Source organism: Pantherophis guttatus, chromosome 7, assembly GCF_059756535.1.
Source record: "Pantherophis guttatus breed Tessera chromosome 7, ASM5975653v1, whole genome shotgun sequence".
In the NCBI taxonomy this organism is placed as follows: Eukaryota; Metazoa; Chordata; class Lepidosauria; order Squamata; family Colubridae; genus Pantherophis; species Pantherophis guttatus.
In genome coordinates, this window is record NC_142069.1 from 5,189,589 (window position 1) to 5,213,234 (window position 23,646).

A 23,646-nucleotide genomic window follows, 5' to 3' on the forward strand; every position below is an offset into this window, starting at 1 on the left:
AAATCTTTTATTGTAAAATGTTTCTAATTAGCAAGTTGAGGCTTACTACTGTGCCTATCGTGTTTGGTATTGCATAAGAAGCAAGTTAAGACTTGGGGGGGAGGCAGGCATGAAATAAAATGAGAAGGGGGCCCTTTTGAAGTCCAAAATCAAGCAGCCTTCGCTCTGATAATTTTCCATCGGAAGAGAGAAAATCTCTTTTTCCGTTGTCCCATCACACCAAAATTAAAGATGGATTGAACGTTTTAGTTCCGAGCTTAAAATCAAACTTCTCGGCGCATCCTTCTCTTTCTAAAGCTTGGGACCTTAGAAAGGACCCAAATTGAGGTTAAAACGCTTGTACGGGTAGTCCTCGACTTAACGACAGTTCAGCCCAAAACCTCTGCTGCTAAGCGAGACATTTGTGGAATTTCGCCTCATTTTACGACCTTTCATGGTCGTAAACAAATCACCGCAGTTAAGTTACTCACACGGGTCTTAAAGTGAAACTGGCTTCCCTTTGCTTGTCGCAAAAGGGGACCCCGTTACCGTCATAAATATGAACCAATTGCCAAGAGACCAAATGTTGATCCCGGCGACCATGGGTGTAATGGTTGTGTGAAAAACTGTCGTAAGTCCCTTTAGTTCGGTCACTAAGCGAACTGTTGTAAGTCGAGGACTACCTGAATGATTCCAGCTCAGAAGATTTGAACCGTTCCAGGCTTCTATGGAGGTGCTTCTGACGCCTCTTCCATGCTTCTAAAAATGTGCAATTGGGCCATGGATGTTTCGTTAAGCCTTAAAAGAGATTGGAATCTCTTAGGCCCAGAAGGACTGCATCTGTCTGCGTTGTGTGTATGTTGCAGCTTATTGGGCCTCTATTTTTGTAATCTGAATGGACTGTGGCATAAATTTTAGCCCCTTTTTTATTGTAATAAAAATAAATAAATAGGGGCATTGCACCCAATGCTGTATAGTTTTTTTTTCCCCCGGCACATTTTGTGTCGAAACAGGAGTCGGGTATACACTGGAATTCTAAAAAAAAAAGATGATTGGGTTGTAAAAAGTATGGTTACATTTTCCTACAAAGTATATTTTGATGACATTGCTTATTACTGTCAAATAAAAAAGAAATTTTCTTTTGTGGAGTGTTGACTTCTTCTCTTGCCGATAAGATTGGCTGACTTGCGGGACGCAGATCTACAGCAGTGGCCAAAATTGTGGAAACCCTTTTGGGAAAAGTTGTATTTTCTAAAACTAGCTAATAACACCACTTTTTTTGGGGGGGGGGGATAGTACCGTAAAATTATATATCAATGGAAAGATCATTGAATCAAGAATGTAATGCAATAACTTTTATGAAGGATTTGCTATTGGAGTAGCAGTTACAGTATGAAGAAGAAAAGTGAAACACACAGAAAAAATGAGACATGCAAAAATTATCCCCACGTCAGTTAACACTTAGTTGGGTCACCTTTAGCATGAATGACGGCCTTACAATGTCTTCCCATGGAGTGAACCAAGTCTTTTAGTTCTGCAGCTGTTATAATGTGAAACCAAGATGGAATGATGGCTTCTATTAACTGGGTTTTATTGCTGGGTCACTTCTGACTTAACCAGTTTTTTTAGTTGGCTCCATAGATTTTCAATTGGGTTAAGGTCTGGGCTATTGCCAGGCTATTCCAGCAGTGGAATAGGATTATCTTGAAACTCCAAAAAAAAAAAAAAAGTGGTTGTATTAGCCATCAAACCTCAAAAATACACTTTTCCCAAAAGGTTTCCACAATTTTGGCCACTATTGTAGTTTTAATACTGAGCCTTGTGCTTCCTTTGCTCCGAAATTTAAATTCAGCCTGTGGCCGGACTTAGCATCCCCAATCTCGGTCCAGATGTAATTTTAGCATTAACATTGATGATGGGAAATGTTCTAGAGCTGTTTCGGAGTTTTAAAAGGAGAACTTATGAAGATGGAGGCTTTAAAAAAAGAAAAAGATGAAAAAAATGATAAAAGAGAAATACCTTGTCCTCATGGAGAGGACTAAAGCTTTTAGGTCATCTCATGAAATTTGACAAAATGCTGGTGGCTTCTGAAAATTCAAAAAGCTTCCCAGGCCTGCCTTGAGCGTAGATGGATTTTAATATTTTAATTTTGATCACCTGGGGATGCTGCAACCAGTGGTGGGATTCAAATAGTTTTAACAACCGGTTCTCTGCCCTAATGGTGGGCATGGCCAGGGGGTCTGACAGGCAGCACTCTGCCTCCTACACCCCCCTGGGAGCAAAAACTGGCCACGGGGGGGGGGGTGCGCCCCCCCATGCCCCATTTTGGGCCTACTAGGCCTCCCTGAAGCCTCCTGGGAGCAAAAACTGGCCACAGGGGGGTGTGCGCCCCCCCATGCCCCATTTTGGGCCTACTAGGCCTCCCTGAAGCCTCCTGAGAACAAAAACTGGCTGCAGGGATGTGTGTGCCCCTCGTGCCCCGTTTTGGGCCTAGTAGGCCTCCCTGAAGCCTCCGGGAAGCAAAAACTGGCCGCGGGGGTGTGTGTGCCCCCCCATGCCCCGTTTTGGGCCTAGGAGGCCTCCCTGAAGCCTCCTGGGAGCAAAAACGCCGCGGGGTTGTGTGTGCCCCCCCATGCCCCATTTTGGGCCTACTAGGCCTCCCTGAAGCCTCCTGGGAGCAAAAATCGGCCGCGGGGATGTGTGTGCCCCCCCATGCCCCGTTTTGGGCCTAGGCCTCCCTGAAGCTGCCTGGGAGCAAAAACTGGCCGTGTGTGTGTGTGTGCCCCCTCCATGCCCCGTTTTGGGCCTAGGCCGCCTCCCTGAAGCCTCCTAGGAGCAAAAACGGCCCGAGGGGGCACACTGCATGCACCCACCCCGTGCGCCCTTTTTTGGGTGTAGGAAGCCTCCCTGCACTTACCTGGGAGCCAAAATGGGGCACATAGGGACTCTTGGAAGGGGCGGAGCCAGTCAGCAATTTAACTACTGTTTCACCCGAACCGGCTGAATCCCACCACTGGCTGCAATGGTTGTAATGTAAAAAACGGTCGGTCCCAAGTCACTTTTTTCAGTGCTGTTTGAACGGTCACTAAATGAATGGTTGTAAGTTGAGAACTACTTGCATCGGCATGTAATGACGTAAGAGCAAGTGCAGATGGTTTCAAGAAACGCCTGCAGAGATTCTCAGTCCTCCAGGTCATGGTTGTCCCAAAGATGCTTTTTTCAGGAGGCAACTGGACTTCCTTATTTTTTCTTCTTTTTGAAGACGTTTCGCTTCTCATCCAAGAAGCTTCTTCAGCTCTGACTGGATGGAGGGGAATGGAAGGATTGATATTTCTTGCAGACAAAAGCTGGCCGTTTGCATCTTTTTTAAGAGAGCCTGTTGAGGCCACTTGGAGAACTTCAAGAAACACCAGTTGCAAAAATCCCAAGTTTGGCATAATTTCTTTTTATTAAGAAAAAAAATGAACAAAATACATTCTCTCTCCGTATATACATTACATACAGCAAAAAATTCTACATTTGGGAATTATTCGTCTGTCCCCAGAGTCATTCTTAACATACATCTTCAAACCTGGCGGAACAATTGTACGACCGAACGATGCGGGGCCAGGAAGCGGAAAGCAACGGGAAAGGACATCCAAAGATGCCCATAAAGCAGTGAGCGCGGCAAGGAAAAAAAATCGCTTGGTGTGCGCCGGGTGGGTGGCAAATCAAAAGGACTGGAAGGCGCTTTTGTTGACGAAAGTGGAGATGAAAACTCATGGTTGGGCCTAGTGGTTATCCCACAAGCACGCTTGTGACAAATGGCCATGCACATTTCGGTAGGATTTACACCAGGGGGCCTTCAAAACCTGGCCACTTTTAAGACTTGTGAACTACAACTCCCAGAATTCCTGGCTGGGGAATTCTGGGAGTTGAAGTCCGGAAGTCTTAAAATGATCAAGTATGGAGACCTCTGATTTACACTATCTAGCTGAACTGCGTTTTAGCTAATCCTAGACGGGACCAAATGGCCTCAATTCCTTTGGTATTAAAATGCCTTTGGCTCGCCCTGCCTCTAATCTTAAATTTTCTTTTCTGCTTTCTCTTTTTTTAAAAAAATATAATGGTTAACTTCCCACGCCTGATCCTTCAAATTGCTTTTCCAACCTGAGACACTCGCATCAAAAAGCACCTGGCCAGGAAAAAATGTGCTGCAGGACCAAGAATCTAGGCTTATGTCAAACATAAACCAATCAAAACCCGCTTCTAAGAGCACCGGTCAAATTTCTCTCTCTCTCACACGCACACACACACGCACACACGCACACACACTTCTTTGAAGGGGACACCTCACTCTTCCATCAAGTTGGCCATCAAGTTGACCAAGTCAATCTACTGAATTCCAACCCTTGCCATTTTTCCCAAAGCAACATCCACTTCAGCAGCTTCGGACAGATTTATATTGCTTTCTCACGTCTATTTACCAGAGAATCCACGCGTTTTCAATTCTGGGAGAACATTTGAGAAATCAGAGGGTGGATTTCCTCGCTCATCCCCAATACCTATTCCGATTATTCTTGAGTTTCTCTAATCAAACCCAACGGGCCGTAAGATTTCATTCTATCTTGAAGGCCATTTCTTTGTTGAGCCAACGGAGCCAAGTCAATACCAATCTATTCTGTGTGACCTCAGGACTACGCCGTAAAGGAGCTACAACTTTACAAACCCGTATCTTTTTAAAGAGGGAGCAGTTCGGTCTTCTGCATGACACCCGTCAGTCTTTCAAGGCTTATCAAAATCCCCAGCCAATCTCTGAATGGCGTTAAGATTAGAGAAAGGGAGAAGAAAAAAATCCAGATGTACCAAATGGGAAGGGATCAAACGGGGCTGACAAGAACCTACAACCTCTTTGTCAAACTGAACTGTTAGGTTTTACAGTCAAAATTGCACGATGGGAGGTGGGAAATAAATCTGGTTTTCTCGCTGTCGTATACCGCAATTTCAATAGTTGACTATGACCTTCGGGTCAGGTTTCATATGTCCTCTTCAGAGTGTTTTTTGCTGGTGGCCGTACAGGATTTCTAAAGGGAGAACTTTTTTATTATCTGCTTTCTCTTTGTCTACAGAATTATATTCAAGAATTTAGAATTAGAACCCCGAAAGTTGAAAAAGATCCTCACTGGAGGATACCTTCCCACCTCCTGCTCTTTCTCACACTGGATTTTTCCAATCTGTCCTTCCCGAGATATGCTCCTCTTTTGAAATTTGGGGGATCCCCCTGAAGTGGGTGGTGGGTGTGACAAGAGGATAAAAAGGGGCAATGCCCCAAAAATTGAGCAAAAAGGATCCTCTTTGGGAAAAGATCCAAAGTCTATTCTTTCAACCTCCTGAAGTCCACAACCTCCCACATCTCTTGATATTTCTGACCATCCTGTTAACGTATCTAGAGAACATCTAAACGACCAGAAATGTCCAGCACTGTTTGAATGACCAAATCGTTAGGTAGGGTGGACCAAATTATTAAAAGGAATATCAACCGATTCCACCTTTGCCCACTGAATGGGTGATAGGAAAGTCCGATTATGAAGTCTCTCTTGATGCCTTACTACCTGTCTTAAATACCAACTCATAAAAGTAGAAAGCGCTATCTGCCATTGTGGTCTACTCAAAAAAGTTTTTCATCACAAATTTACTTGCAGCTGGGATGTTGGGAGCTTGTAGACACATTTGAAAGTCGAAGGAAAAGGGAAGTCAAGCCTTCGTCTGTTGGGTGGGTCCATGGTATGGCAGCCTGAGTGATGCCTTCTGCATCTGAACGGCAGGGATGGAAGTAAGGAATGGTTAAGGGCAGGTTATGCTCGAACGGTTGGAAGAAATTCTCAATTAAATCGTTCATCCAATTAGCATGCCCCTTACGCCACAAGAACACGCTCCAGGGGAAGACTCAGGTAAGGCATGCAAATTCCTGGAAGTAAACGAGGGCTCCATGCAATGCATTCTAAACAGCCCCCCTTATAATTGCATCATAAGGTTGAGAGGGAAGAATGTCACGCTGACTACCGCAGTCTTCTTATCCATACGCTGAAAATCTGGGTGAAATTTTTTCTGGTTCGTAAGAAAAGGATGGTAAAACTCTTACTTGAAATCCAGGTGTGAAACTGGCACCTGTGCCATATACCCGACAATTAAAAGTTCATTTAAAATAAGGGTGGAGAAACACCTTTAAAAAAAAATTCTAGGTGCCTCAAAAAGGAAGAAAAAAAGAAGAACTGTAATTTTCAAAAGATGGCACTTGGCTACTATATTAATATAGATCCTTTGAAGCCTACTGGTCCTAGCCACAATCATACGGCGTCATAAGCCATGGATTGATCACACGAATTCAAGAGTCCGCTGCAATGCAAATTTTGCACTGGGTTGACTCCGACGTGTTTCTTCTGAACGAGGGAGTCGGAATTTACAGTTTTAAAAGCAAAGCGACGTCGAACCGTGGCGTCCGACATTGGCTTATGTAAACCACAAAAACTGGTTTGAGCAAAATGACAAAACGAGGTTAATCAAAATCCTCTAACTGAGCTGGACTAGGGGGAAAAAAAGGCACAGCACTCAAGCTTGAAGTTTCTTGGAGACTGCCCCAACCACCAAAATCTTGTCTTACGGTGATATCGGCGTCAGTCGAGACCGATTTCTGCCGACCCACCAAATCTTACGTTCTCCAGAGCAAATCTGGCTGGGATTTTCTTCTTTTTGTTCCTTGGGTTCTTCTGATTTCTTAGAAGGCCTAAGAAATCATTTTGGAAGGGTTAAATCGCTCAACCCTTTTAAAGCAAGAGGTGGACAATTTAAGTCCCCCCGGATGATGGTGGAAAGACGTGTCCCGCCAGTACAGCCAATGGGAAGATATGCCAGTAGATGTCCTTCAGAAACATCTCCTAGTTCCTGATTGCTCAACCATTTTATGTCAGATGCCTTCCTTTTCTTGAAACAACCAAGAGCAATCCCAAATGCAGTTTGCTCTCCAGCTTCCATCCAAAACTCAAACTCACAAAACCGCCCAACAAAATGACAAAAAGCTTTTGTTTGGTTCAACCCTACAGTGCTGAAGAAGGGAAAAGCTCATTGTTATCCATGAACCCTGGCTAGGCTAAAATATATATTTCTTCTCGAAGTTTTTTAAATGCTAAAGACATTTCTTATTACCGTGGCAACAGAAGAACTTTTAATACTTTTTCCAAGGGGGCGCGCGTCTTGTGTGAAGACCTGCAAGACGGAAGGGCCAAAGCCATGATCAAAGCCCTGTCCCAGTTTGCGTGTGTGTGGAAAACACCAACAGAAAAGGAGCAGGTCTTCTCGTATAACCTTGCAGGTTGTCTCTCTCTCTCACACACACACACACACAAACACCAGAAAGTCCTCACTCTTTCCCTCTGTCATGTAACTTCCACTAAATTTATGAAGCTAAAGCCGACGTATCTCCATATCCTGATTCATTTCCTTACTTTACGAAGCATAACTATGATGGGAACAGTTCCAAACGGGAAAGAAATGGGAGTCTTTGGGGGGGGACACACCGGGGTGTCTTTATTAAAGAGAGCAACTTCAGTGAAAGACTTAAGGAAGATTGGATAAAATTTCCTTGTGGACCTGTTGAATCTTCAATATTCTGCTTAGAGTGCTCGGGAACAAGATCTTTGGGATGGCAAAGAAAACGGACATTTCATTTGCCGCTTCAAGGCTTGTGAGGATGAAGTTCACCACAATACCCTTTGGTGGCCAGAAGAAGCGAGACCATCAGTGCTGGGACTTCTGCTTCAAGATGAGGCATCTCTTTCAACCTCTTGAAGCAGAACAGGTCAATGCGAGTAACATCTGTTGGGTAGTCATCCCATTAGTTTTGCAAGTGGTGGGGGTGGCATCTCTCCCATGTACATCTTGGCCTCAACAACTAAGAACATAGAAACTCAAGCGCGGAAGGGAGAAGAAACAAGGAACGGCCATCAGATGGAGGGAAGAGGGCTTACAATCCCATTGCAATCGGGACATTCATCACCATGGATGTTAGAAGAACATCACTAACTCCCATCACACTGCAATCCCTCCCATCCAAAGTCACAGTGGCGCAACTCAAGGTTACTGTAGTCTACTAGAGTGTCCGAGTGAAGCTTCTGGCCTTCTCTGTGTCCAACCCGGTGCTACCGTGCCAGTCTTAACTGTGACAGCTTTCCCAGCAAAATAAGTCATCCGGGAAGTGAGATGAGAACACACACTTGTGCAGCTGCTCACGCACAGCCCCCGAGCTAGAATAGAACTCCGTGCATTGTAAATCTGAATTTTAAAAAATCTGGGTGCTGCTAAACTCTTTCTAGGTGTAAATGGGGGGGGGGGGTGTATGTGTAGGCTTCGTTTTCTAACATGGGAAATTTTGGGTAAAGCAAGCAGCTCAAGACTGCATCTCCTCCACATGCATTTACAAGGTAGGATGGCACCATTTAGCCAAGGGGTGTCCAACTGTGGCCACTTTTGAGACTTGTGGACTTCAACTCCCAGAATTCCCCAGCCAGCCATGCTGGCTGGGGAATTCTGGGAATTGAAGTCCACAGGTTTTGAAGTATCCAAGGTTGGACATCCCTGATTTAGGCAGATGTCAACATTAACCTGTGTCTTAATATCAGCCTAAGAGCCTTCTGTTTTTCACCCCATGGCCACTAGATGGCGAAAGATCCCCAAAGAACATGCATCACTCTTCTTTTTCCATCAAAAAAAAGAGAGGGTCAAATCTACACCTCCCATCCCACCCACCCCCACTCTAAGGAGGCCTGCATCAGCTCGAATCAGCAAAATCAGTCTGGAGAACAAAACTGCTGTGAACCAATCATATTTAAAGCACCCCCTATCCTCAAAACCCTGAGTTTGGTACCCAAAATAAGGGTCTGTCAACTCAGAGAACCCCTTCACCAATTTCCACCACCCCCACTTCCCGGATGTCAATATTCATCCATCTTCCAAAAGCGTCAACGCGAATGAGAATGAATGAACAAATAAACGAACAGAGCAAATGAACGGACATCCATCCATCCACCCATCCATCCCGAAGCCCATCAGAAACGTATCGATTCCTTTTTATTTATCCGTTTGCATAAAGCCCCTCCCCATACAACTCGCATCTATTTCTGAAGTTCCCCACTCGCTCACTGCGCGAGCGCACTCACGCACGCACACAAACACACACCCACACCCACGCAAAATTAAAAATACTGAAAAATCCTCTTCCTTCCGCGGGCCCAGCAACAACTTGGCTCGGGTCACAGGGTGATGAGTTCCACCAGATTGCCCTTGGGAGGGGTCATGTTGTCCGGAAAGAAATTCACCAGCGTGTCGAAGAGCTGAGTTCGTTGGGCGTAGACGTGATCGACGTCCGAAAAGCCTGGAGATGGGAGAGAAGGGAAGGACAGGGGGGGCAATGAAGAGGATTTGTGGGGCATCAGAAAATATACCGTATTTTTCGGAGTATAAGACGCACCTACCTTTCTGGGGGGGGGGAGGATAACAAGAAAAAAAAAAATCTGCCTTTGCCTCCAGCATCCATCCAGTAACAACTAACAACTAACACTAACAAGCTAACAGTAACAGAGTTGGAAGGGACCTTGGAGGTCATCTATTCCAACCCCCTGGCTCACACAGGAGGCCTATATTAGGGATTCGAACCGCCAAACTGCTGACCTTTCTGATCGACAAGCTCAGCATCTTAGCCACTGAGCCGCCTAGGCTGTTCGATGACGATGTGGCCCATTCGCCACAGCCCATTCGCTGGCGCTGATCGCCACCGCCTGGAACCGGCCAAAAATGCCGGGGTTTGGCTGTGATGGCCTCATGCGGTCCTCTGCCAGTGAAAACGGAGCTTGTGAGTCTTGTGAGGGCCGTGCGCAGCCTGAGCCGAGCTCCGTTTTCACTGGCATAGACACCGCGTGCCAGTCTTTCGCTGTTTCTAAGCACCCCGTGTGCCAGATCCAGCCCGTAGACCTTGCGTTTGACATCCCTGGTATAGGATTTTCCTCCTTGAGCTGGGGATTGGACTAGAAAACCTCCAAGATCCCTTCCAACTCTGGTTACAATGTTCTGCTGTGTTCAGTTGCAGAAGTGCTACGGAGGAGGCGGAAAAATATGATGATCTATAACAGTGATGGCTAACCTTTTTGCCATCGCGTGCCAGGAGAGGAGTGGGCGGGGGAGGGTCATGCGTGCACGTGCCCACGCGCATGCAACCCCACCCACCCCCGCTCCTGGCACATGATGGCCTGGTAGGCCCGTTTTTCTTTCTTACCTGGCTCTAGATCCTTTCTATGCATCTGGGAAGGGCGAAAACAGCCTTTCCCACTCCCTTGGAGGCCCTACGGAGGCTGAAAGGGCCCATTTCCCAACTCTTGGTGGGACAGGAAGTGACCTTTTTTGCTGTCCCCAGCTTCCAGAACCTCTCTAGGAGTCTCTAGGAGCCTCTCTAGGAGTCTCTGGAGGCTGGGGAGAGGGAAAAAAGTCACTTCCTGTCCCACCCCGAGTCAGGAAATCGGCCCTTTCAGCCTCCATAGGGCCTCCAAGGGAGTGGGAAAGGCTGTTTTCACCCTTCCCAGATGCATAGAAAGGATCTAGAGCCAGGTAAGAAAGAAAAACGGGCCTTCCCCACCCCCCAGGCCCTCCAGAGGCAGGAAACAGCCTGTTTCCCTACTTCTGGTGGGCCCAGAAGGCCCAAAAATCAGCTGGCCATAGGTTCGCCATCACGGATCTATAAACTTGAACTAGGATTTTTAAGTTCTGGGAAGGGGAAATGGTGTTATTCTTGACTGGCTGCCCAAGGAGTGAGGTGGCCCGCCAGCAGATCTGGCAGCAGATTCGGACAGTGAGGAGGTTGGGGAGGAACATGGGCCAGTCTTGGAGTCTGGGGAAGGCTCTGATAAGGGCTCTGCGTTGGAGGCAGAAAGAGGGCCAGGGCCGTATGCCAGTTATCAGCTGCCTTTGGAGTCAGACATCAGTGAGGCAGAAGAACAGCTGGAGCCTGTTCCCAGTGTGCACATGCACAGAGTTGCCAGACGAAGGGAACAGCTAAAGAACAAGGGGCAACTCAGGAGTAAAGCCATAGGTGGACGGTGAATGGCCCCTCCCAGAGGGAATAAAAGAGGAGTGAAAGGGGAGTGGAGTTTGCAAGAGACAATTAGTTCATTCCTGCATTCTTGCCAAGTATTGTGGCGTCTGAAAGATATCGACCTGGCAACTCTCCAAGCCTGATAATGGTCGGTAATTGTGAACTATCCTGAAAGACTGTGGGAGAGGAAAGACTTTGCTGGAGAGGAATTCACTGTAAATTAAATAAAAGGGGTTTATCGGGACGAGGACTCGACTTCGTGCTGCTGGGGAAGCCTAGGTCAGAACAAGGAGTGAGATTGCCTAGAACAGACTGAACTCTGCCTCCATTGTGACAGTGCACTTCATCTTCGGAAGTGAAGATCAAGCTCGTCCCCCGCCCCACTTCACCAAACCCCAGCTGGCCAAGGGCTGCTGGCTCTCAGGATGATGGATGGTCTGTTAATTTGTTTTGACTTAGCCTTCCGACGGCTGTTATGGATCATACCTTCACACTGCGGCTGAGCCCCGTGTACTTTTACTGGCACTTAACCCAAAGCTAGATTCGGAGGCCGCTGCAATGCAGACAAGTCTGAAGTCTACTCACCCAGCGTGCTCAGATCAGAGCCTGACTTGAAAAGTGCCGAAGCGAGCAGCTGGAACTAGACATGGGGGAAAAAACAACAAAACAACACAAGAAAGGATAATTTTTAACAAGTAAGAGGTTGACACGTCTATGGACATTCTCAAATCATCCAGGTCATGGTTGTCTCAAAGGGGCTTTTTTCCAAAAGCAGCTGGACTTTCTTGGGGGGTTTTTTTCCCCCTTTGAAAATGTTTTGCATCTTGTCCAAGAAGCTTCTTCAGTTCTAAACTGACTGGTGGGGAATGACAACCCTCTGTATTTAAATCAATGATTCCTTTATGAGGAGCGCCAGCTGCCCATGCAAAAAAGTTTCTCTCTCACCGGAGGCTAACAAGTCCATCTAGCAGGGAGATGAATAGTTGTATGCCCCATGTATTCATAGTTGTATGCCCCATGTATTCATCTCTGCCCCCTGCCTTTTATCCCCAGAGCTAGGGTGGGACTTCGCTAGCAGCAGTGGCTCTTTCGTCCCAAGGACCGGCCCATAGATTTCCACTGCTCTCCTCTCCTCTGCCTTCTGTGCATCTGTGCGTCAGGCACTGGACTCAGCTGTTCCTCCTCTTCCTCATCAGCCACCTCCAGACCTGGGGGCTGTTAACCCTCCATCTGAGGGCTGACGGACGGCCCAGACTCCGCCTCTCTCTCTCTGCCAGCTCCATTCCCTCTTCCCCCTCGGAGCTCTCAGGTTGCCTTGATGCTGACCCTGACTCCCATGCCTCCTCCTCCTCGTCTGATTCGGCTGCTGGAGGGGCCGGCAGCCGACGGGCCACCACAAAGGATTTGAAATTTTGGGGAGGAAAACCCCTCTGAGTTTGGTGTGGCAGGAGTTGGTCCGTGCCGACAGCTCTCTGCCTAAATCACGTCATCATCTGACCGATGAAGCTGCTTGGATGAGCAGCGAAACCTCTCAGACTGACAAGGAAAAATTGGTCCACTTGCCAGGATTCAACCTTCAAACCAGGATTTTCCCAAAGAGTCAAACTAAGACTGTATAAGGTTGTGAAGTTGTTTTTGACAGGCATGCATGCACCTGCGTAAATTGGGGCGGGGGGTGGGGTGAAATTACAGGCGGTCTTTGACTTACCACCGTAATTGAGCCCGATATTTCTACTGCTAAGCGGAATAGTTGTTAAGCGAGTGTTGTCCCATTTTACAACCTTCCTCGCCACAGCTGTTAAGTGAATCACTACAGCGGCCAAATTAGTAACCTGGCTGTTAAGTGAATCTAGCTTCCTCGTTGACTTTGCTTGTCAGAAGGTCGCAAAAGGGGATCACGTGACACCCACCCACACACACACACACCTGGGGACACAGCGACCGTCATAAATATGAACCGGTTGCCAAGCGTCTGAAATTCGTTCACCTGATCGTGGGGATGCTACGAAGGTTGCAACTGTGAAAAACGGGTCATAAGTCAACTTTTTCCATGGCGTCGTAACTTTGAACGGCCACTGAACGAAAGGTTGTAACTTGAGGACTTCCTGTGTTTATTTTATTTATTTACTAAATTTATATGCCGCCTATCTCCCTTGTCAGATGACTTAGAAGAATAACATTATTATTGCACTGGTGGCAGGGTTAAATTGATATGCCTCCTAACTTACGAAAACCTGGAATGGTTGCATTTAACAAAAACGGTGTGTGTGTGTGTGTGAGATAGAGAGAGAGAGAGAGAGAGAGAGAGAGAGAGGGAGGGAGGGAGGGAGGAAGAGAAAGAAAAGAAAAAAAAGGAGGAAGAGAGGAGGGAAGGAAGGAAAGAAAGAGGGAGGGAGGAAGGGGGAGAGAGAGAGAAAAGAAAAAAGAAAGAAAGAAAGAAAGAAAGAAAGAAAGAAAGAAAGAAAGAAAGAGAAAGAAAGAAAGAAAGAAAGAAAGAAAGAAAGAAAGAAAGAAAGAAAGAAAGAAAGAAAGAAAGAAAGACGACAGGTAAAAAGGAAGAGTAAAGATGGTAAGATTGACAAAAGAATCTGGGACAGGAATGAAAAGTAATAAGCCCCTACCCCAAATGACAGGAATCCTAGCGATATCCAACCAATGTCTGAATTGTCTTGATCTGCCCTGCACACATGTGCACTTGCATGCACAAACACACGCATGCACACATACACATCTGCCCAGGACTGACCATCTACACCTTTGTCATCCAGGTGTTCTAGAAGGGACAATTCCAACCAGATTTGCACCATTGTTTCCATGTGGACGGGCGAACCAGCTTACCTCCTTGGTTTCCTCAGGATCCGAGTGGTCCACAGTGACAAACAAGTCGTTCTGCAAATATTTTAGGGCACTTAGAGGATCCGTCTGGGCTTTCTCTTCAAACCTGTGGAGACACACAAGGTCAGGAGGTAGCTCCGGGATGATGGAGGCAGCTTGGGAGAACTTAATAAGACTCATGAGACTATTTTAAAAAGGCCATCATCCAAATATAAAAATATACCGCATTTTTCAGACTATAAGACGCACCTGATTATAAGACGCTCCTAAATTTAGAAGAAGAAAACAACAAAAAAGTTTTTGGCCTCCCTTTTTCCGGGCCTTTTTTCAGCCCATTTTAAGGCGTTTTTTGGCCCGATTTTTGGGAAAAATGGGTCAAATAAACCCTCGAAAATGGGCCAAAAAAAGCCCCGAAAAGGGGCCGAAAAAAGCCTCGAAAACAGGCCAAGGAAAGCCCTGAAAATGGGCCAAGAAAAGCCTCAAAAATGGGCTGAAAAAAGCCCCAAAACCGGAGCATCCGGAGGCCAAAAAACAGCTGGCGGGTGGGTGGGGCTTCGGCAATATTTGGTCTATAAGATGCACAGACATTTTCACCCCTTTTAGGAGAGAAAAAAGTGTGTCTTACAGTCTGAAAAATACCTAGATGCCTGACACCATTTCTCCTGGGCTGTCCAAGACCAGAACTTCATGTGGACTAGAGCCTCATCTTTAAATGGATGAAGACCAGACCTGACTTGCATTTGATTGATCTCCTAAATCAGGGGTGTGTCCCATCTTGGCCTGGGGACTTTCAGCTCCCAGAATTCCCCAGCCAGCCACGCTGGTTCAATGGCATTCAAGGGGTGTCGAAATTTGTCCACTTGCACCTACTTAACGATGCCAGACTAATTCCCCACTTGACTCCTCCCCTGGTCCCACTTCGACACGACTTCTTTCGATGCTAACTGAAAACAGCCAGGAGCTCCGTTGAAATAAATCAAATTGGAAAAAAAAAACCAGCCCAAGTGGGGAATCACTGGCCCCCACGGAGAGGGCTCGCAACTTGGGCGTCCTCCTGGATTCACGGCTGTCTTTAGAAGAGCATTTGACGGCCGTGACCGGGAGGATTTTTCATCAGGCTCGCCTGATTCGCCAGTTGCGTCCCTTTCTGGATCGGGACTCCTTACGCACTGTCACTTCATGCCTTCATCACTTCCCGCCGGGACTATTGTAATGCTCTCTACATGGGGCTCCCCTTGAGGAGCACCCAGAGGCTCCAACTGGCACAGAGTGCCGCCACGCGGGTGGTTATGGGAGCAACATGGCGCTCCCGTGTAACACCTCTCCTGCGCGAGCTGCACTGGCTCCCGGTGGTCTTCCGGGTGCGCTTCAAGGTTTTGGTTACCACCTTTAGAGCGCTCCATGGCTTAGGACCTGGTTATTTACGGGACCGCCTACTACCACAAACAGCCTCCCACCGGCCGGTACGCTGTCAGAGAGGGGCTCCTCCGGGTGCCGACAGCCAAGCAGTGTCGACTGGCGGCCCCCAGGGGGAGGGCCTTCTCTGTGGGGGCACCCACTATCTGGAACGAGTTCCCCCCGGAGATACGGAGGATCCCGGATCTGCGTACTTTCCGCCGTGCTCTTAAGACCCTCCTATTCCAGCAAGCCGGCCTGGCCTAATTTTCTCCCCTTTCTTTTAAATTTTTAAACTGAAATTTTAATTTGTTTTAAATTATTGGGATTTTTAATTGTCTTGGGCTCAATTATTTAATTTGGTTTTAAACTGTTTCTAACTTTTGTATTTATGTATTTTATTCTGTGCCTGTTCACCGCCCTGAGTCCTTCGGGAGTAGGGCGGTATATAACTTTAATAAAACATAAAACAAAACAAACAGCCCGATGCTTTTAATGCAGTGTTTTTCAACCTTGGTAGCTTGAAGATGGGTGGACTTCAACTCCCAGAATCCCCCAGCCAGCGTTGCTGGCTGGGGGATTCTGGGAGTTGAAGTCCACCCATCTTCAAGCTTCCAAGGTTGAGAAACACTGTTTTAATGGATCACCTTTAAGTCTTTATTACCCCACCTCCACTATGCCATTGTTAAAGCCCCCTCCCTTCACCCCTTTGCAGGTCTGTACCTGTGTTTCCTTATCAAGTACTTGCAATGCCGAAGCAAGTATTCCTTGGACGGTCGGCAGAGTTTCAAGGACCAGAAGTCATCCAGCCTCATCTTTGGAGAACAGGGCTTGCCTGGATTGCCTCCAAATAAATAATGGACCTTGAAGGGAGAAGCAGGGAAGAGATCTGGTCATAAATAAAACAGCGGTTAGGGAAGCCTTGGTGTTGTGGCCCGCCAGCGGCCAGCAGAGCTGGCAGTAGACTCGGACAGTGAGTGGGTTGGGGAGGAACATGGGCCAGTCCTGGAGTCTGGGGAAGGTTCTGATGAGGGCTCTGCGTCGGAGGCAGAGAGGGGGCCAGGGCCGTCTGACAGTTATCAGCTGCCTTCGAGTCGGATATCAGTGGGGCTGAAGAACAGCTGGAGCCTGTTCCCAATGTGCACATGCGCAGAGCTGCCAGGAGAAGGGAAGTTAAGGAACAAGGGCCGACTCAGGAGTAAACGCACTGGTGGATGGTGAATGGCCTCTCCCATAGGGAATAAAGAGGAGCAAAAGGGGAGTGGAGTTTGCAGGAGACAATTAGTTCATTTCACTAGTGTGAAGATCTGTGACTCTCAGAGACTCCTTGCCAAGTCTTTTCTTGTACAGCGATGCGTTTGGAAGCTATCGGCCTGGCAGCTCTCCAAGCCTGATAAGGTCTGTGGTTGTAAATTCACCTTGGAAAGACTGTTTGCCGGGACTTTGCTGGATGTGATTGAGAGGAATTCACATTCGCTTAATAAAAGGGGGTTTTGTCGGGACACGGAGTCTGTTGCGTGCTTTTGTGAAGCCTAGGTCAGAACACTTGGATATGTTTTTCCAAGAAGCACGACTGGACTTATGACCAAAAGCTTGGGGCTGCTGCCGCTGCTGCGCGCACAGCTGTTTATGGTGCCGAGGTTCTGCACTCTCTGAAAAGGCAGAGGAAGAGACAAAGCTGCAGGTCTGCCTCTCCTTACTCGGACGAAAGGGTGGGAATATACCCCAACGTATAAACCTTGATCTCTGTGCTGGGGGACTGAAGTAACTACAAGAAAAGTTCATTTGATCTAATGCAGGGATGTCAAACTCGATTTCATTGAGGGCCACATCAGGGTTGTGTTTGACCTCGGGGGGCTAGGGTGGGCATGGCCAGGTTGGGCGTGGCCAGCTTGATGTCACTCATGTCGGGGGCACCTGTAGTGGCCCGAGAGCTCTGCCAGAGAAACAGGCTCCCGAGATCCATTTTTGGCTGCGACGGCATCCTGCAACCCTCTGCCAGCGAAAATGCAGCTCAGAAGCTCCATTTTTGCTGGAAGAGGTACTGCAGGCCGGTCCTTTTCTGTTTCCAGGGTGTTCCCAGATCTAAGCACCCCACTGGCCGGATCTGGCCACCGGCCCTTGAGTTCGACACGGGTTAAAGCAGGGGTCCCCAACCTGTGGACTGCAGGCTAATGGCCACCAGGCTGCGTGAACAGCTGGCCAGTGTGCGCATCGCCATGTTGTCGTGGGTGCTCACGGCCCCCCTCACGCGAGCCTCAGCAGATTTCAGGTTTGACCGTTTTTGCCTTCTGGGTCTTCTTTTCTTCTAGATCAGAGCTCTCCAAACTTGGCAACTTTTAAGACTTGCGGGCTTCAACTCCCAGTTCAACTCCCTTCAATTCCTCATATTGGCTGGGGAATTCTGGGAGTTGAAGTCCACCAGTCTTAAAGTTACCAAGTTCGGAGAGCCAGGCTTCAGATATTAAGCGGCCTCAAAGGGAAGACTTGGATTTGGCTCTCCTTCCGGAAGGTGCCTATCCCAGCAACCCAGAGGGAGGAGAAGACATCTTCATGGCATGGTTGGAGTCAGAGATGGTATTCAGCCGGTTTGGACCGGTTCGGGCGAATCGGTAGCAGAGACTGCGGGCACCCCGGCGTAATGCTGTCCTATTTAGCCACGTTTTCAAGGCCAGGCACATGCGCGGAAGGCCGGGCACATGCGCGGAAGGTGGTAGGAATATTGGAAACTCACTGCTGGTTGGAGTTGACCAGGATGTCCACTCAACCCAATCCTATTTCTGTAACCTTATCGTGGCAATTAGGAGACCTAGCGTGCATCTCATGGGTGTTTCATCCAAGTCTTAGTGTCAGCTTTGGAAGCCATATTAGGCCGGAAGCTTCCAAGCTGCCACCTTCTCATGTGTGGGAAAGTAGGAGGGAGGATTTATTTGAGGGTTTTTTTTTCTTTAGACAAAACCGCATTCTTCCCGTCGGTCAAGGTCAGGACGAGCCTGCATCTGGAGAAGGAGTGGTCGGAGTGCTGTCTCGAGATGGAACGGATGGTGATTGGAGCATGGGATCGACTGAGGAGTGAGGGGATGGTTTTGGGGGTTTTGATTTACTGAGGGAAAACCAGGGGTGAAATGCTCCCAGTTCGGAACGGATCACCTGATCCGGTAGCGATGGAGGCAGGTGGTTCGGAGAACCGGTAGCAAAAATCCCTGTCCCCCCCCCCTCCCCAATGCCCAGCTGAGCCGCACAATCATCAGAGGCTTTTTTTTTTTTTTTAACTTTTAAAAGCATTTGTTCTACAACCTCTTCGGCTGAAAAAATGCTTTTAAAAGTAAAAAAAAAAAAGCCTCTGATAATCGCGCGGCTCAGCTGGGATCATCAAAGGCTTTTAAAAGAAAAAAAAATCCTTTTTTTCCCTTTTAAATGCCTCTGACGATCCAAACTGAGTTGCCTGATCGTCAGAGGGATTTAAAAGCAAAAAAGCCTCTGCCGATCAGGCAACTCAGCTGGGATCGTCAGAGCCTTTTGAAAGCATTTTTTTAACTAAAAAAGCATTTTTTTAAAAAGAGCCTTGGTAGTACAGGGGTTTAAGGCACCCTGTTATTAAGCTTATTAAGACCAGCTGCCTGCAATTACTGCAGGGTTCGAATCTCGCCAAGGCTCAAGGTTGACTCAGCCTTCCATCCTTTCTAAGGTAGGTGAAATGAGGACCCAGTTTGTGGGGGCAATAAGCTGACTTTGTATAAATATACAAAAGGATGAAGGCTATTGCTTAACGCATTGTAAGCCGCCCTGAGTCTTCGGAGAAGGGCGGCATATAAATCAAATTTAAAAAAAAAAAAAAAAACCTCTTTGCGGAAGAGGTTGTAGAAAAAATGGTTTTAAAAGTTAAAAAAAAAAGGCCACGCCCACCCAGTCACATTACCCCACCCCACCAAGCCACGCCCACAGAACCGGTAGTAACAAATTTTAGATTTTACCACTGGGGAAAACCCAGAACTCTCAGATTCGGGTTTCCCCAAGATGTGCCAGTATACCTACTCTAATAAATGGAACTCTGAGAAAATGCTGGCCTCAAGAGTTTTTAATTGGAGCAGAGGTTTTTCTGGAATGCTGACATTTAGATGGTAACCTTGCCCACCCCACCATATTCTCAAGCAGCTTACCTTGTGCAATTCATCGTACACAAGCTGGTGTGCAAAACGCGGACAGGGCTCTTCTTCCTGGAGGCTCTTGTTCAAGTTCTCTTTGGCTGCTTGATCGTTCTTGTAGACGCAGGACCTGAAATACAGGACATCGGCACCAGGAGGTTATCTGGCGAGTCTGTTGTAGCCTGCCGGCTGCCGCCAGCAGATTCGGACGATGAGGAGGTTGGGGAGGAACTTGAGCCAGTCCTGAAGTCTGCGGAAGGCTCTGATGGATGCTCTGCGTGGGAAGCAGAGAGCGAGAGCTAGGGCATTTCCCAGCTGCCTTCGGAGTCGGTGATAAGGGGGGAAGAAGATCAGTGGGGATACGTCTGCAGACAAGGCACTGTAATTTAACACCAGCTGTCTGCAATTAAAAAGTAAGTTTGAATCTCACCAAGGCTCAAGGTTGACTCAGCCTTCCATCCTTTCTAAGGTAGGTAAAATGAGGACCCAGTTTGTGGGGGCAATAAGCTGACTTTGTATAAAATATGCAAAAGTATGAAGGCTATTGCTTAACGCCTTGTAAGCTGCCCTGAGTCTCCGGAGAAGGGCGGCATATAAATCAAATTTAAAAAAAAAAAAAAAAGAACAGCTGGGGCCTGTTCCAGATGCACGTATGCGCAGAGCTGTCAGGAGAGGAGAACAATTGCGTACCAGGAGCCGACTTAGAAAGGAAGGCACATGTGGACGCTGAATGGCTCCTCCCTGGCTGGGGAATAAATAGAAGCTAAAGGTGAATGGCGTCATTTGGATTTATTCATCGTAATTCGTGTTTCAGAGCCTGCTTGAGAGAGTTTGATTTACAGCTTTGTGGCTGGAAGCTCCGGGCCTGGCAATTTACTCCCGAAAGCGTGGACAGGATACTGAGCAGACTGAGTGCGGCCACATGTTTATTGGACCCGTGTCCCTCCTGGTTGGTACTGGCCTCCCGGGAGGTGATGTGAGGCTGGCTCCAGGGGATTATAAATGCTTCTTTGAGTGAGGGTGTCTTTCCCGCCGCCTTGAAAGAGGCGGTGGTGAGGCCCCTCCTCAAGAAGCCCTCCCTGGACCCGGCTGTGTTAGCAAATTATCGTCCTTTTTGGAAGCCAAAAAGGAGGTCAAATGGGGCAAAACTCACTTAACAAATGTTTCACACAGCAACATCAATTTTTGGGCTCAGTTGTGGTCATAAGTCGAGGACTACCTTGTGCTTTAGTGAGTGGCAAATGAAAAATTGTTAAATTCGAAATGTTGTTGTTTCAAGTTCTACCTTGCAAAACTAGACAAACCACTTCTGGCTCTGACTGGTTCATTTATCAGCGTTTGCAGTTATGAAATGCATACTATCTGCTTCCTGTGAGAGATTCTGGCTTTCTTGGAGCAAACCTGCAAATTTCAAACATGGTCAATCTGCCCTCTTGTCTATTAATCAAGATCTTCTTCTTCTTTTAACGACCCCATAATCCCTTGCAGGGTGGAGTCTGGACAACTGAATGGACCTAGCAGAGTGTTTTACTGGCCGGATGACCTTCCTGTCACCAGTGCGGAGTTTTGTTCGGCAGATATATTCCCTTTGTGCCCAGAGAGAGAAATATCTGCCTCTACCTAGGATCGAACTCACAGCCTCCTGATTGTGAGGCGAGAGCTCCACCTCTAGGCCACCGCACCACCCTTGCCTATTAATCAAGATGATCTCTGCCAAAGGCAAAAAGAGACTTAACCGAGAGGGGGGAGTAAAAGGAACTCCTGCTTACCAGCTGTTTCGGACGATGTCGTAAATCCAGAAGGAATTCCGAACGTTCTCTTCCCGTTTTTCCTTGTCTTTACTCAGTCCAGACAGCACATGGATCTCGTTCAGTTCCGGGTCAATGGTAGCTCTTTGGGTGAAGCCGGTCATTGGAACTACGGATGAAGGAGAGCAAAGTTACATTTCTCCGAAAAAATAAAAAGGGACCGCTAGATGGCAGATCTATCACAATAAAAGGGACCGCTAGATGGCGGATCCATCACAGAATCCGGAGGTGCTGAGCCAAGTTTGTCTTCTTGCAGCTTCACGGATGTTAGCTCCCACATGGTCATTAAAAGCAAATTGGTGGAAAAGTGGACATTAATGCTGGTTTTAAATCCTGCCCATTCGATACGCTCGCTCTTAAAATGAAAGGAAATGACAGGGAGATGCCAAGCTGGCTCCAGGGAGGAAGAATCAGTGCAGAACTAAAGGGAATCCATAGGCAGGCACCACAATAGCAGGAGGGGAATATGTTTTTCACAAAAAGTTAACATTGGATAGGCACAAATATGCGTTTTTTGGGTGGGGGGTTGCATAGAGGCCACTAACGGTCAAAGATGTCCAATTTGAGCCATGGAATTTTTGTACCTTTTCAACCCGGCCTCATTTCAACCTATCTTGGCTCTACTATCCCTGGCATGAGAAGAGGGAAATGAGTGATTGACAGCATTGTTCCCTGGAGGACCAGATGTTCACCATGAGAGGCCACAGCTCCATAATCAATCAAACAATGAATCTCTCCCTCTCTCCCTCTCCCTTTCTCTCTTCCTGCCTCTCTCTCTTTCTCTCTTCCTCTCTCCCTCTCTCCGTGTGTGTCTCTCTCCCTCTCCACCTCTCTCATTTTCCCTCCCTTTCTCTCCCCCCTCTCCTCCTCCCCTACTTCCTATCTCTCTCTCTCTCTCCCTCCCTCTCTTTCTGTGTCTCTCTCCCTCCCTCCCTCTCTCTCTTCTGTCTCTCCCTCTGTCTCTCATTTGATGGACCACATGTTCACCTAGATAGGCCACAGCTCCATAATCAATTGAAAATGAATCTCTCTCTCTCCCTCCCTCCCTGTCTATCCGTCCCTCCCTCTCTGTCTCTCCCTCTCCGTCTCGCCCTCCCTCCGTCTCTCCCTCCCTCTCTTTGTCTCTCCCTCCCTCCTTCCATCTCTCCCTCCATCTTTGTCTCTCCCTCCCTCCGTCTGTGTCTCTCCCTTCCTCTCTCTCTCTCCCTTCCTCCCTGTCTCTCCCTCCCTCCGTGTCTGTCCCTCCCTCCCTGTCTCTCCCTCCCTCTTTGTCTCTCTCTCCCCCGTCTCTCTCCCTTTGTCTCTCCTTCCCTCCCTCCCTCTCTGTGTCTGTCTGTCCCTCCCTCCCTGTCTCTCCCTCCCTCTTTGTCTCTCTCCCTCCCTCCGTGTCTCTCTCCCTCTTTGTCTCTCCCTCCCTCCCTCTCTCTGTGTGTCTCTCCCTCCCTCCGTCTCTCCCTCCCTCCCTGTCTTTCTCCCTCTTTGTCTCTCCCTCCCTCCCTCTCTGTGTCTCTCCCTCCCTCCCTCTCTGTGTCTCTCCCTCCCTCCCTCCCTATCTCTTTCTCCCTCCCTCCCTCTCTCTCTCCCTCCCTCCCTCTCTCTCTCCCTCCCTCTCTCTCTCTCTCTCATTGACTATTCCATTTCACATACAGGTATTTCTCGACTTTTTTTTTTTAATTTGATTTATATGCCGCCCTTCTCCGGAGACTCAGGGCGGCTTACAATGCGTTAAGCAATAGCCTTCATACTTTTGTATATTTATACAAAGTCAGCTTATTGCCCCCACAAACTGGGTCCTCATTTCACCTACCTTAGAAAGGATGGAAGGCTGAGTCGACCTTGAGCCTGGTAAGATTCGAACTTACTAATTGCAGACAGCTGGAGTTAAATTACAATGCATTAGTCTGCTGAGCTATCCAGGCTCCTTACTTACTTCTGGGATTTGAACAATTGGAGACCCCTGGACTAGAAGACCCCCTTCCAGCCCTACAATTCTAGGACTCTAAGATGCGGGGAAGCCGCTCATCCTAACGCTCCCACGGTGGGAATTTAAAGCAAGAATTTGGCGAGAATTCCTTTGTGAGCAACGCTCAGGTGGCCATCGAAGGGACCTGCCGAAAAACCCACCACCCACCCACCCGCACCCCACCCCCGGAGCCCGTTTCTCCACAAGCAGCCGCCTGGATGGCCGCGAGAGGAAGGGCCGAAGACCTCACATTAATCCCCATCAAAGCGTAATCAAATAATTGACTGCTCTGATGTTTACAGGGCAGGTCCTGCTCCCGTTTCCCACAGCAACCGGCCTTTCGGCTGGCATGTGTAACCGGCATGTGATCTGGCCGCGGCGGCTCTGTTTTCCTCTCTTCTCCTC

The 23,646-nt window shown here is 47.9% G+C and overlaps 1 protein-coding gene across 2 annotated transcripts in view; it reads right to left on the bottom strand.

The window, feature by feature from the left end:
* Positions 1-3,408: 3,408 nt before the first annotated feature.
* The window catches only part of MKLN1 (muskelin 1), a 96,823-nt gene continuing 76,585 nt past the window's right edge, over positions 3,409-23,646 (bottom strand). For both annotated transcript variants that reach the window (XM_060685894.2, XM_087873570.1), the window contains 6 exons: positions 21,240-21,387; positions 19,486-19,600; positions 16,049-16,188; positions 13,934-14,036; positions 11,681-11,735; positions 3,409-9,385 (listed from right to left, as the gene is read on the bottom strand). In XM_060685894.2, coding sequence (XP_060541877.1) covers positions 9,264-9,385; positions 11,681-11,735; positions 13,934-14,036; positions 16,049-16,188; positions 19,486-19,600; positions 21,240-21,387 — 683 coding nt within the window. In that variant the 3' untranslated portion in view covers positions 3,409-9,263. The remainder of the gene's footprint in view (positions 9,386-11,680; positions 11,736-13,933; positions 14,037-16,048; positions 16,189-19,485; positions 19,601-21,239; positions 21,388-23,646) is intronic.